Source organism: Lonchura striata, chromosome 11, assembly GCF_046129695.1.
Source record: "Lonchura striata isolate bLonStr1 chromosome 11, bLonStr1.mat, whole genome shotgun sequence".
Lineage (NCBI taxonomy): Eukaryota > Metazoa > Chordata > Aves > Passeriformes > Estrildidae > Lonchura > Lonchura striata.
Window position 1 is genome coordinate 14,627,091 of NC_134613.1, and position 14,441 is coordinate 14,641,531.

Genomic DNA, 14,441 nt, shown 5'->3' on the forward strand with positions numbered 1-14,441 from the left:
AGATAAGTCTGTTGACTTTATCATGGAGAGGTTTTGCAGGGAAACTTATGTTCAGGTCTACTAGGAGCTAACCAGTTTAGGTTTTAATTTTAGGATGGCTTTTCATCATATCACAGTATGTATTTTGAGAAGCCAGAATTTGAAATTGTTTGGGATATTCTTGAAACACTCCTTTAGTAATTACAGAATTCGAACATTTTTTAGGTGAATCACAAACTCTGTAGGTTGTAATCTAAAGATCTGAATTCTTAATGTATGAAATACTGGAATTTTTGGTAAAGTTGAATTTGTTGACTACAGGTTTAATGAAGAATCTGCATACTTGATGACTAAAAATAACTGTATGATGCACTTCAGTACACATTTTAGAGAAAAATTTTAAAACGTGACTTTCTCCAAGCCAGGTCGCTGCTGAAGAACCCTTCGTGGAAAAGACATCCAGGTGTGCGGGCAGAAGCCGTCGGTCAGCTCTGGGGCTGTGCCTCCCGGGGCTGCCTCCGAGCCCGGCCGCTCCAGCTGCTCCTCCCTCGGGACTGCCGGGGGAGCCGGGCTGGGCAGAGCCGGGGAGCCGTGCCGGGCCGGGGGGAGCCGTGCCGGGATCGGGGGGAGCCGTGCCGGGATGGGGGGAGCCGTGCCGGGCCGGGGGGAGCCGTGCCGGGATGGGGGGAGCCGTGCCGGGCCGGGGGGAGCCGTGCCGGGCCGGGGGGAGCCGTGCCGGGCCGGGGGGAGCCGTGCCGGGCCGGGGGGAGCCGTGCCGGGATGGGGGGAGCCGGGCCGGGATCGGGGGAGCCGGGCCGGGATCGGGGGAGCCGGGCCGGGATCGGGGGAGCCGGGCCGGGATGGGGGGAGCCGGGCCGGGCCGGGGGGAGCCGGGCCGGGATCGGGGGAGCCGTGCCGGGATCGGGGGAGCCGTGCCGGGCCGGGGGGAGCCGTGCCGGGCCGGGGGGAGCCGTGCCGGGCCGGGGGGAGCCGTGCCGGGATCGGGGGAGCCGTGCCGGGATCGGGGGAGCCGGGCCGGGCCGGGGGGAGCCGTGCCGGGCCGGGGGGAGCCGGGCCGGGCTGGGGGGAGCCGTGCCGGCCCCGCCCGGCCCCGCTGCGCTGCGGGCGGGCGCTGCCCCCGGGCGGGGCGGGCCGGGCGCGCATAAAGCGGAGCCGTCCCGAGCCGTGCCGTCCCGTCCCGTCCCGTGTCCGGCCGGCGGCGATGCTGCGAGTGCGGTGCCTGCGCGGGGGCAGCCGGGGGGCCGAGGCAGCGCATTACATCGGCTCCAGGGTTGGTGCCGCGCAGATCCGGGGCTGGGGCTGAGGATGCTCCGCGGGGCGGGTCCCTTGTGGCTCCGAGCCGGGAGGGTACGGGACGGCCGCAGGCTGAGGTTCAGCCAGCATCCTCCCGCCCCAGTCTGCCAGTGCCGCGTTCCGACCTCCTTACCCTTCTAAACTGAGCGTATCTTAAAAGGCAGCATTTCCTTTAAGCATCTGCTAGGCTGTGAATAAATTCGAATGGCTGTAACAAGCCGTGTTTCTGTTAATAATGCTCCAAATAACATACATTGCTTTGGGATTACAGTGTTAAGGCATTTGTGGGCTGAGCTATAGCTTTTTATCTTTTGTAAGGGAAGCATAATTTTCGTTCTTATTTTTATTTTAAGCTTCGAGGAGCCTTTACAGGATGGGTGCAGCGAACTTTCCAGAGCACCCAGGCAGCTGCGGCCTCCCAGAACACCTGTGCTGCTGTTGACAAGGCTGCAAGCCCGGTGCCCAAGGGCTGCCTTGTTTGCTCATACAACGAATGGGATCCACTGGAAGAGGTCATCGTGGGAAGAGCTGAAAATGCTTGTGTCCCACCTTTTTCTGTGGAGGTTAAGGTAAACAATAAAATCTAACCTTAAATAGAAAATGTGGAATTTTAATCTAAAATTTGCTTAAGCTTTACAGTGAATAAGGTGTGGTGCTTACTCTTGGGAATTCTTCTCTCAAGGTAGTTGTTTACATCTGTGAAACTTTACAGCATAGCCATGTTGGTGAGGGATGTGCTTTTTTCTTTGGACTTTCAACTGAATTGGCTGTTTTAAGAGAAGTCACTAGCAGAGACATCCTCTAATATATGCAATCATCTCTAGTAATATAGTTCTGATGTTGTCAAAGCACCCACACAAATTTCTGAGATAGCTGGTTGGACTTTAATTTGGCTTGAAGCTGCAGTTTTTTACTACACTTGAAAAAAAGTGTAGTTTTCTACTTAATAGTCTGAGCAAGACTGAGTTCTGTAGCCATTAACCAACAAGACTCCTGTGTCAGACAGCTCTAAAGTAGTTTACTGAAACTCCTGTGAGCTACAGGAAACATTTTGTGGAAATACTTAATCCCCTGTTCTTCCAGGGTTTTTCTGTGCCTAAAACTGCATCAGTACCCTAAATAAATCATGATTCTTTGTTCTCTGGTATCTTGTATTTAAAACAGTAATACTCAAATAGTGAACTTGCTCCAGATTTTTGTGTTCTTCACCTGGACTTTAAAGTTGCTGATTATGTGTGTTACCTGCATTTGTGGGCATGTTCTTGAATATTTCATTGTTACAGTACAGCCACTACCTGCAGGGCAGCATGTCTATCACAACAAAATGAGCTGGCACATGGATTCTACCCAAGAGAACTTAGTAAAAATTTATAGGATAGACTGATAAAGTTGACTCAGAAAAAAAAAAGAATTTTTATCTGACATTGAAAGCATGACAAACAAAGATACTGAAAATAAGTTTAAAGTCCTGGAAATGGTTGTTTAGGGAAAGTTTGAGATGTACTTATATAGAAGACTTCTCTTCCCTTAGCTCTCTCTCTCTATATATATAGTTTTTTGGTTTTTTTTAGAGTATGTTTTGTGTATCCTAGCAGCTTCAGAGAAGGAGGTCAATGAGAGTTAGCATTTCTAATATACAAGTGTATGTATGTGCATTTATGTAGGACTGACATAATGAAGGTACAGAAAGAGTAAGCAAAAAAAAGTCTTAACATTTTACATTGTGATATTAAATGAGGCAAAATTCAGATCCTAAGCAGTGGTCAGGGGCTTGCTTTAGCACCAGAAAAAATATTTCAAGTGTTTATCTTGCTGAAGTGCCATATGCTATACAAGTTTTATTGCCTATTAAGCCATAGCTACTCACATGAGGTCAGAACTTCACTTTCTTTTACATGGGATATCAAAAGCTCAGTGAGGAGTGTCAAAGTATAAGATTGCCTCTGCAATTCAAATACCTATGACTTAGAGTTAAAGCGAGATTTAAATTTGCTTTATGTCAATTGCCAAGTCCACAACAAGTAATGGTAACAGAGCCAGTTGAGACGTGGTTTCCTCTAATTTTCACTGCCTTTGTCTTAAATATTGCTGCAGAAACTGCAACAGTAACACTGGGAGGGTGTTGCTGAATAATCCAAGCAGTAGTCCAGTCCTACATTGACATTATTGTTATTATTAATTAATAGATTCATGATTGTTTAAATCTGCATGTGGCCAAGGGGTAAGGTGTGTCCTGTTCCTGCCCCTGGGAACAGCACAACTAGAGCTGCTGGGTATCATGTGCTGTCTGCGAGTGCATGAGGGTCACTGCTTATAAAAAATGCACTTTAAAACTAATGAATTCTACACTTATAAGGAAAATTCGAAGCTTTGGACCTGAGACTCCAAAAAAATGTATCTCAAATGATAGCAGTTTGGTAAATACTTGTGTTGAAACTGTTTTAAGACTGTATGTGTGTTTATTTGCTAAATATTTAAATGCAGGATGTATGGCTGCATTCAGCACTCTTTTCTCCTTTGAGACAAGGGCCTGGTATACTCAAGTGTTTTTGCCGTGATGTGGGAATGATGTGCTTGGCATAAGAAGGAGGAAGGAAGGAATTGAATAGAGAGCCTTGCATCTCTGATGAATATTAATGAGCTGACACTTTATTGCATATCATTTTCAGAGCTTGAAATAGGGTATGTAGAGGTAAATAAAATATTTGAAAACTTGAAAAATGAAAAATCTTAACATTAATTAGGAGGATGTCCTGTTTGAATCAGCACTGCAATGAAAAATCCTGCAACTAAGACGTATTCTGAAGCAGTTGACTTAAGTAGTTGAACTTTATAGCTTTATATTCTGCAATGATTTTCAGTACATTTTGTGAATAATAACGTGTTTTGGGTGAGGAGTCAGATCCTTTTATCTTGAGTAAGAAGATGAGAGTGTGTACATGTGTTTACTATGGAATTAGGCAAAAAGAATTTTGATCTGAATGTAAGTTTTAATATCCTAAATTTATTAACTGTCTTTACTAGGTTAATGGTACATCTTGATAATGTTAATTGTTTTCCATGACAAATGTTTAAAGTAAATAGCAACTATAAGGAACAATAATGCTGTTTCTTAAGGAAAATCTTTCCTAGAACACTGTTAAATTTCTTTCCGAAAAGAAATAGTTTATTTTAAATGTGTCCTATCCATGGTCCTTTTTGAACATTCTGAACTCACTTGTATGTCTGTGACCAAAGGGGCCTGAAATGTTAACCCTGATTTGCTTGAAATACATGTCCCAGCCATTTACCCTTTTTCCAGTTGTTTGGAAGGCAGGGAATATGAGACATGTTACAGTGCTAACCTTTATTCTGTTGTAACTTTAAGATTGCACCATCCTATTAGTGCAACACCAGTGTGGTTCGTCAGGTTTGGAAAAAAGCAGTACTAGAGGACGAGGTGGAGAGAAAAACCACACCTCCTAGGGGTTGATGCTATTCACATATACCATGGCTGGCTCTGAAAATAACCAGCTCCAATCCCCAGACGAATTTATCTCATTAGCAGAACATGTCTCCATAGGAATGCTGAGCACTTAATGTGCTCTGCATGTGACTGCTGACCAGCTGGCAAATTTGAGGTGCTCAAATTACCCAAGCCCTCACTTACAGAAAAAGAATAAATTCCCTCAGGAAGGATGGGAAGAAGCTTCAGTACTGGAGGAGCAGGATGGCTCTGTAAATGCTAAGGCTGAATTTTCTTTCTTCTCTGTTACCTCTATAGCATGAGGCAAATCTCCAGAAACAGCAGAGGAATAGCCTGGATTGCTAAAGGGGATCAGGCATGCCTTCAGATGGATGGCCCTGCCTGCTCGGGGCTCAGTGGCAGTGGTAGTACAAAGGAACATCATGGCTCTGGTTTTGGGGAGAACATTGAGTTCTGGGCGGTGGTCAGGACTGCAGGGTCAGGAGACACCCTCAGGTTGTCTTCTTCTGCATCCCCTTGCTGTCCTTCCAACTTGCTGTCATTCCAGAAGGGCTCCATAGGCACTTGCATCTCAGCTAACAGTGACATGCCAGAGGAGGATCAGATACATCAAACTGAGGCAGCATTATTTGTTTTGATTATGTGTCTGGTTTTATGTGTCCCCATGAGAACTGGGACATTATTTTGATTTTGTTTTTAATTTAAGAAGGCTATCACAGCATTTCAGCAGAGGATTTAGGTCTGTAAATGTTGAACATGCTTTAATCCAACCCTGGCAGGTGAATTTAGCATCTTTTGCCTCTTTTAGACTGCTGCTGCACCTGAAAAATGGCCCCTTCTGGCAAACAAAGCATGGTACCTGTACTTGGGATGGCTTTAGAATTTCTGATGTCACCATTGTGACATTACTGAAGTGATGTTGTAAGAAGGTGACTACAGACATGTGCATGTTGCAGATGCTCTCAAGGTGGTTTTAATTTAAAAACATGTCTGATAGCTTTATTAAATAGAGAGTCTACAGTGTTTGCCATATTTGGAGTGTTTGCAAAGGTTTTCTGTAATAGGGACCAAATGGGCACTTGGCAACACTAGTCACTCAATACTTACTAAAATGTGATGTAGTCAAAATATTGCAGGAACAGATAAAATTCGCACTCAAATATATTAGGATCAAGAACAAGATACTTTAAACTTTAAGAATTGCATCTTGAGCATCTATTTCACTCCAAAATAACTGGTGCTTATTCTTTGTCACTTCATGTCCTTTTGTTCTAGGCAAACACTTACGAAAAATATTGGGGATTTTACCAGAAATTTGGAGGCCAGGGTTTCCCCAAAGACCATTTAAAAAAAGCTATTGCTGAAATTGAAGAGATGTGCAATATTTTGAAGGGAGAAGGTGTTATTGTCAAGAGGCCTGATCCAATTGACTGGTCTGTGAAGTATAAAACACCTGATTTTGAGTCTACAGGTAAATGGTTTTCCATCATTGAAGGTCTTGTCTGTTTAGCTCTTGTCTGAGACATTTTGAATGTCATCTAGTCTACCTTCTAGCTAGGAGCAGGATTATCATCAGCACTGAGATCAGCAACTGTTTTCTGTAGCTAAGACTTGGAAGATCTCCAGGGATGGAGATTCTGCCACCAGATTTGGTGACCAGTTTCAGTGCTGGGTGAATTTCCTGATGGGAGACCTTTGCCTGACACCCAACCTGAACTTCCCACACCAGCCACTCTTGCCAGATTCCCTCTTGTGTTGTCACTGCCACTGCCAAGAAGTGCTAATCTGTCATGGCCCTCAAATGGCTGTAGAATGTTTCTGCTTTGTCCCCTACATGAAAGTCAAGTGCTCAAAGTCCCTCTGACCCTCCTGATAGCTCTTTGTTGCATCCTGGAGTTGGATCCATTTTAAACTATGGAAGACAAAACAGTTGGAGGCAACACTTTACCAGGAAGATCCTCACTAGTGTCAAGGAAATTGGAAAGTCCCTTTACCTACACACATTCCTCCATGCATGGTTATCTGCAGTGAGAGCACACTGGCTCACCAGGCTTTGCATCAAGTGTAGTCCTCAGGCTTCTTTCATGTAAAATATATTGTTAATTTTTTCTAGTAGAATTCAAATTAGTTGAAGAACAGATAATGTTAAGGAAAAGTCTAATGGGACTGCTTTCTGCACCAGTTCTGTGTTCCATCAAATTCCTCTTCTGTGCTATTACTTTTAAAAAGGATACTAAATAAAGAAATGCTGTTCACTTGGAAAATTTGCTGCCCATCGTCACTTTTTAAAGCCATCTGGGTAGTGCATAATCCTTGGTCTAGGGAATTTTCATTATCCCAGTCATGAAGTGGAGGCTTGATGGTGGATGGCTTTCATCTGGCTGTGAATCTGTTGTGAGTGAGGTTTTGTAGCCAAAGTTCTGCGTATTTTGAATGAAAAATATTACTTTGAAAAATTACTGAAGAATGTAAGGACCTGATATTATGTACTGGCTCCTTCACATTGCTAAGAATTATTTTTGCCATTATTTTGGATAGGAACAATGGTAAAAAGAAAGGGAAAAGTGCCTGAGCAGAAAGAGCTGAGAAAGGCATATTTGTCTCATTAATGGCCACTTTCCTTTCAGGTATGTATGCTGCCATGCCAAGAGACATCCTATTAGTGGTGGGAAATGAAATTATTGAAGCACCTATGGCTTGGCGTGCTCGGTTCTTTGAGTACAGGGCATATAGACGACTAATCAAAGATTATTTCAACAGTGGTGCTAAGTGGACAACTGCCCCAAAACCCACAATGGCAGATGAACTCTACGATCAGGTACTGTTCTAATTTTCCTTCAGAACTTCACTTCTCATTATACAGAATTTTGTTGATAGTTTCCATCTGATGTTTAGGATTCACAAAAATGTGAGGAGGAATGGCACAAAACAACTGTGGACACTTGTTTTCTTTTCTAGTGTATGCAAACATGCTGTGGCCTTTCCAGCTGAAACTCAGTGTGTGCAGTTAGAGAACAAAGAACAGGAAGTTGTGTCTATTAAATTCCTCTGCTTTGAATTGTTTTGGTTACTGGCTATAACTAAGCATTACTAAAGAGGAAGGAATGCTAGAAAAACATCACAGAGATTACTTTCAAGAATAAAGATTCCCTGAGAATGTCCATATGTCCTTCACTTTCCTGCATTAGGAAAGTGAGGAAGAATATATATTTTGTCAAAGAAAAAAACTCAACTCATAATCCTTATTTTGCATGATGATTGGTATTTTGAAAGTTACATAAAAGAAATAGTGAAGGATCTAAACTGTATTTATCATCAAAATATTTTAGTGAATAGTTTCTTAATTTTTTTCCTAGTAATTTTGACTTGGAAAATTGTGGTAGTTTCCTATAAGTCCCCAAATGCATCAGAACCTTGGTGACAGCATTTACAATAAATGCAGTGAACTAATTGTGAAATGATTGCCACTTTCTGGGAACAGTGTCATCAATGATACAAAGGAGACTTTGTTAAACAAAATTACCTTAGTGTCACCCTCAGTATTAGAGAACTTCTAAAGCCTGTAACTATTTATGTGGTATTTTTCATTTGTGATGGATTTTTGCATCTCACTTGTTCTAAATTGCCTTGTTTAATTTTAAAATTATTTGTAATAATAAAGATCCATCTTCTAGCTTGAAGTTCTGCTCCATTCTAAAATGTGGAAGAGTGAGGAGTCCACATTCCTTAGGAAATAGCTTCCAGTCCAGTATTTCTGTCAGTGTGCAGTGAATTGTTGGACTAGTATTAAACTCCCCTGGTAATGAATACTTTTGATCTGGTTCTGGAGACCAATTAATTTATTGTTATAACTCTTGTCTCTTATCTCATGGCCTATTCTTGAATGTGTTTAAAGCCTTTCATTTTTATGTCCACATTTAGATTTTCTTTTCTATTCTAATAAGAAGTAACCAGACCACCTCGCAACACACTAGCTATCAATATTAATACATTTTCCTAATTTCAAATTACTCCTCACTTGCAAATTATTTGAGAACTTTCTTTTAACATCTCCAACCTAAAGTTGTTTTTCTCTTCTCTACAACTAGAATTATCCAATCCACTCTGTGGAAGACAGGCACAAACTGGCTGCTCAGGGAAAATTTGTAACTACTGAATTTGAGCCATGCTTTGATGCTGCTGACTTCATTAGAGCTGGAAGAGATATATTTGTACAAAGGAGCCAGGTAAACAAAGCTTTCTTTCAACAGTTTTGGTATCTCTCTTAGAGACTGGTATTTTTCTTTTAAAATGCCTGAGCAATGTTAAAATAAGAGTTGGCAAAAGAAGTTGCTCTTCACAGAATGTTTGATATACAGGATAAGACTGCCTTCCAGGTAAGGGGTTAGCTACAGGCACAAAATTCTCTATTAATATTGGCTTTAAATATTTAATGAAATAAAACCTTAGACAAAGTAAACCTGGATGCAGTTTATATTCTAGCCTAGTAAAGCTTAATTTGTCTTGTTTTTCAGGTTACAAACTACATGGGTATTGAATGGATGAGGCGACACCTTGCACCAGACTACAGAGTGCATATAATATCCTTTAAGGATCCCAACCCTATGCACATTGATGCCACTTTTAATATCATTGGGCCTGGTCTTGTGCTTTCTAACCCAGACCGTCCCTGCCATCAGGTGAGAGTGTACAATGGGTGAAAGGGTTTTGTGTTTAAAAACCACTTAGCTGGGTTAATTCCCTGCTGGGTAATTACTCTTCCACACATTCCATTGTGTGTGTTGCTTCCTAAGTCCATGGTTAAATATGATGGAAGTAAAATAATTTTTAAAGATGTATCAAAGCAACCACTTGGGATATACTACTTCTCTGAACACTTCCATGCTTAAATATTTCAATTGTATCCTAAGAGAAACTGAAGGGCTTCTACTGCTCAGATGACAAATCTCCCTTTTTATTCTTATTTTGGAAGCCATTCCTTTGGTATTAATTGAACCAATTGATTGCATACCATTGCAATGGTAGTTGCTCAGTCATAGAGCTTTGAATACCTTCTGAAGGGTAGGGAAGAGATGTATAAAACCTGCTATTGCACTGAGAAAAAGCTAATATTGCTGAGCAGCACAATGAGATCAGCAAACCTTCCAGAGGGTGAGAGCTCATCTCTGCTACAGTCATGCTCCTGCACTGCAGTGCTGGAGGATTTTGTGAGGATCCCCGTGGCTTCAGAAGCTGCACAGGGAATAGCTGAGCTGGCTCTGAAGCAGAGGGGCAGAGCCATGTGCAGAGCACAGCTCCTGAAAGCAGCGTCAGCCTCTCTTAGCAAGTGGTTTCAATGCAAACAGTCTGGTTGAATTGCTGCCTCCTTTAACACCCATTTTGAGAATATAGTTTTTAATACTATCTTATTTTTTCCTCTCCTTTTCCCTTCCACAGTTTTTCATAGTGTTACTTGGAAGAGGATGTTCTTCTTGATCTTGTATCAAACCTATGTTCTGGGACTTTTTTTTTTCCAGGGAAAACTGCTGTCTTTGTAGATAGAAAAGATAAATGCAGCTTGCTTTCACAAAAACTGGTTTGGCCGTTCTGGATGGCCGGGGAGCGGTGGGGTGTGTGTGAAAGGTGCCGATGAAAGGGGACTTTTCTTGAATGGTGCCGATGAAAAGGAGCTTTTCTCTCAAATTCTGGCAGGCAGGGCTGGTTATTAATTGCTCGGGATTTGAGCTCCACCTCGTGGTAACGCTGGAACACCCACGAATACTCTTCCAGCTATTCAGACAATGAAAAGTCAATTCTCCTTCGCCAAATTATCCTCCTCTTATTTTTAACTTAATTGTGCAAATCTTAGAGACATAAATTATTCCTTGGGATGCCCTTACATTGTTCCCTTTGTTAAATGAGCTGCATAATTATTTTCTTATTAAGTGTGAAGGAAGTTATAAAGTGTGAATTTTGTGTTATTTCTGATGGGTTTGTTTTTAGAAACGTCAGTGTAACTTTTATAATCATATGGAAAGAAATAACACCAAAAAAATATAGTTGACTGTGTTTCAGTTGTTACCAATACCTTTACTTTACAAGCTCCAAACTGTAAATATAACCTTTTAATTTTAACATATCTAGCATATATAAAACCAATAGAAATAAATGTTATTAGTATGCAAAATTAAAAGACTTAAAAAAAATGCTTGTATAAAAACTGGGTTTGTAGATGAAGCCTGAATGAGGGCCAGAATAGTGAACTGAGGGCAGGGGATGTCATATTGGAATATTCTGGGGAAAATCTGGCATAGGTTGGAGGACATAATGATACTCTAAGAACTCTCTTGAGAATATATTTAAATTGCTCTTCCAGATTGAGCTCTTCAAGAAAGCTGGCTGGACTGTGATTCAACCCCCAGTGCCACTCATCCCAGATGGTATTGCCACCCTTCCTTTTCCATGGATTCCAAGAGTGTTCTTAAGGGTATTAATAAGGAGTAAGATTGGTACAGTACAAGGTTTGTTCTCCTGTTTTAGATCACCCACTGTGGATGTCTTCTAAGTGGCTCTCCATGAACGTCCTGATGCTGGATGAGAAACGGGTGATGGTGGATGCCAATGAGACATCGATTCAGAAGATGTTTGAAAAGCTGGGTATGTCCTAACACACTTCTACACACACTTACAAGAAAATGATTGTGCTACTGGAAAAAGCACTGGAAAAAATACTCAAAGAGCTGGATTAGCAAGTAAGAATAATTCAGTGATTTTTGTCCTGAATATTTCAGTCACAGAAATTTGGTCTTCTTTTGCCCCCTACAGCTTGCAGCACATAAAGGTATGAGTAGCAACTACAGTTATTGCTAGGATGCCTTTGATGAGCTTTTTAAATGTAAACTGTCCAGTTTGAGGTCAACATCTGTCTTGCAGAGGTTGAGCGCACCTATTGCTGATGATGAATCCATGATTGCCAAAATTCTTCCTGATTTTTTTAGTTGCAAACTCTTTGTTTTGTACTTTAAAATGTCAAATTGTACTTTAAAATGTCAAATTGTACTTTAAAATGTCAAATTAAGACCACTTAACCCAGATATTTCTGCTCATTTACAGAGAATCTCAGTCCTGTGAGATGTAACTTTATGAGAGCGTGGAATTCCTTCAGATATCTAGTGACAGGAGAACTGTATTTGAACATATGGAAGTCTTATTATGCACAGCTGCTCAGTCTTAAGTTGTTTTATTGCATGAACAAAGAGTCGAGGATTTAAATATACTTGAAAGTGCTTAAAGAATGAGGCTATTAATGCTAATCATGGCTTACCTTTCACCCTTGAACTTCACAGTCTGTGTAAGTTCTGAATAAATTCTGGTAGTCAGAAAGTTTGTAGGATTGAGATGGGTCTACTGGGAACAAAAGCATCGCTGACCTAGGAGATAAATTCTACTGAGCTTCTCCTCAGCTCCTGAAATTGCTGAGAAGCAAAAAAGGAAAATTCTGTAACAGAGAAGTTGTCTGACCCTTCTGTTGGGACTTCGTATCAGCTGAGCCACAGCTGAAACATCCATCAGAGCTGAAAAGAAGGGGTAGGAAGCTTAACCTAGGTAGTAAAAGCCTCTTATCCCTTTCAGAGAAAAAGGGAGTCAGAGCTATCTACCTTGAATACTTCTTGTCTGGAGAGGCACTTGAAAGAGCACATTCATTGTCTGACTTATAAATGAAAATTTATTTATGAAAATGTGTCCTGATCATATATCGTAGCAGAACTTCAGCTAATTCTTCACATACTGCAAAACCTGAATTTATCTTTTTAATACTGGCACGTCATAACACATCAGACACTGGCTGTGCTCCAGGCACTGTGTACTCCTGAGGGTATCACCAGAATAAACACGCCAGCTATGTTCCTGGTTTGTTCTCTGCCTAGAATTTGGGAAAACAAATTCTTAACAAACTAGTAGGAAATATCTTCCACACTTACATCTTGCCATGTGATCTGATAAAGCATCATCTAATGTTCTGATCAGAGATGAAGCCGAGAATCAAATTTTAAAGTGTGCCTTGCATAATTCTTCCAGGCATTTCTACAATTCGAGTGAACATTCGCCACGCCAATTCTCTGGGAGGTGGCTTCCACTGCTGGACGTGCGACATCCGCCGCCGTGGCACCCTGCAGTCCTACTTTGACTAGGAAAGAGCCCAATAGGTAGCAATGGTTCAGCTTCTAAAATAGGCATAGGAAATGAGCAAATCACTGTCACTCTCGTTAAAATGCCTGCATGAGCTCTAGTGCTTGGTAAGTGGTGTCCTCATAATGGCCTGGGTAATGTTTTATTCTTAACTGCACTTCACTTTCAGTAGGATAATTGAAATTACTTCCATCAGCAATACAGGTTTTCTGGCTGCCTTTTTGAAAGACATCCTTCATCTATGAAGCCTTTTCACATTGGCTTTGAATGTAAAACCTTGACAGGATAGCTAAAAGGTCTTGTTAGAATATCTTGGCCACTAATACTGGATATCTACCTCTGTCTAGTTACCTTATCAAATAGGCAGCTTGAAATGGGAAACTTGAGTAAATTTTTCTTATTCCTTTTAACTACTTCATCATGCTAATATATTCATGTCTAATAAAGTTGAAATAGATGCAACTGTATAGCTCCTTTAGGGAACCAAGTAATTTTATCATGTTTTTCATGTCTAGCCATACAGATATTTACAGAGAATTTTTAGTATGATCTTACTTTTAAGACATGTTCACTTGCTTGCCATGTTCTACTTTTTCTTCTGATGCATATCATACACCTACTTTTTTATATTGCTTTTTGTATTGCTGAAATTAGGTTTTATTTAATTTTTATGTGTTTAAAATGATAGCTAATATTCTGCTTGTACAGGTTTCACTCTGAGTTGTTTACATAACTTAAAAAGAGGCACAAAAGAAAAACCCAACAATAACTCCCCCCACAACCTTAAGCTTCTGACATCTTACAACCCGGACTTCCTTCAGCTGTAGCAGATACAGAAATATGTATCAAACATGCCTGATGCCATGGAGGAATTTGAGTTTTGATTCCTGAATATGTACTTTTTATGCTAATAAAGTTTTTTGCATTCTCAATTTGTTGCCCTTCTATTCATGTGTAAGTATGAAATGTTGTGATGGATGCAAAATACAGATGGAATTTTTTCCCCCTGTAAAACAGGTAACATCTTAAACTCCTGTATTATGCAGAAAACCTTTGTAATGTATTATTGACATACCATGTTTCTACTTCTGTTTTTCACAGAAGTATGACTGCTGGGGGAAAGTACCACTGATATTTCTTGCTACACTGTGGAGGAATCTACTCTTACAATGCCGTGTACCCTGACAGAAAAGATGTCAGGCAAAGCATGCTCATATACAAACTGTATGGCCATATTTTAGAGTTGGGTAGGGCTAAACAGATCAAATATCAACAATTTAGAATGGTTTGAAATATGGAAAGAGGTAATTAGACAGTTGCCAGCACTTAACAAGGTAGAGATTGTGCCTATTTTATCTCAAAAACCAAGGCTTTATAGACAATGGTAATTATCTATAAAAATAAATGGATAAATGTGGATTAATAAACATGTGCACCCTGGGTGCCTCCAGGATTTAAGAGACTATTTTTGTATCATGTTGCACGTGACACTGGCTTTATAAACATTTCTGCC

At 41.0% G+C, this 14,441-nt stretch overlaps 1 protein-coding gene across 1 annotated transcript; it reads left to right on the forward strand.

Annotated features, from left to right (window-relative positions):
- Window positions 1-1,156: 1,156 nt before the first annotated feature.
- Window positions 1,157-13,860, forward strand: GATM (glycine amidinotransferase). The gene is made up of 9 exons (XM_021537543.2): window positions 1,157-1,270; window positions 1,647-1,862; window positions 6,035-6,230; window positions 7,387-7,577; window positions 8,848-8,985; window positions 9,274-9,438; window positions 11,115-11,178; window positions 11,279-11,395; window positions 12,818-13,860. The coding sequence occupies exons 1-9, from the start codon at window positions 1,202-1,204 to the stop codon at window positions 12,928-12,930; spliced, it is 1,269 nt and encodes a 422-aa protein (XP_021393218.1). The 5' UTR covers window positions 1,157-1,201; the 3' UTR covers window positions 12,931-13,860.
- The last annotated feature ends 581 nt before the right edge of the window (window positions 13,861-14,441 follow it).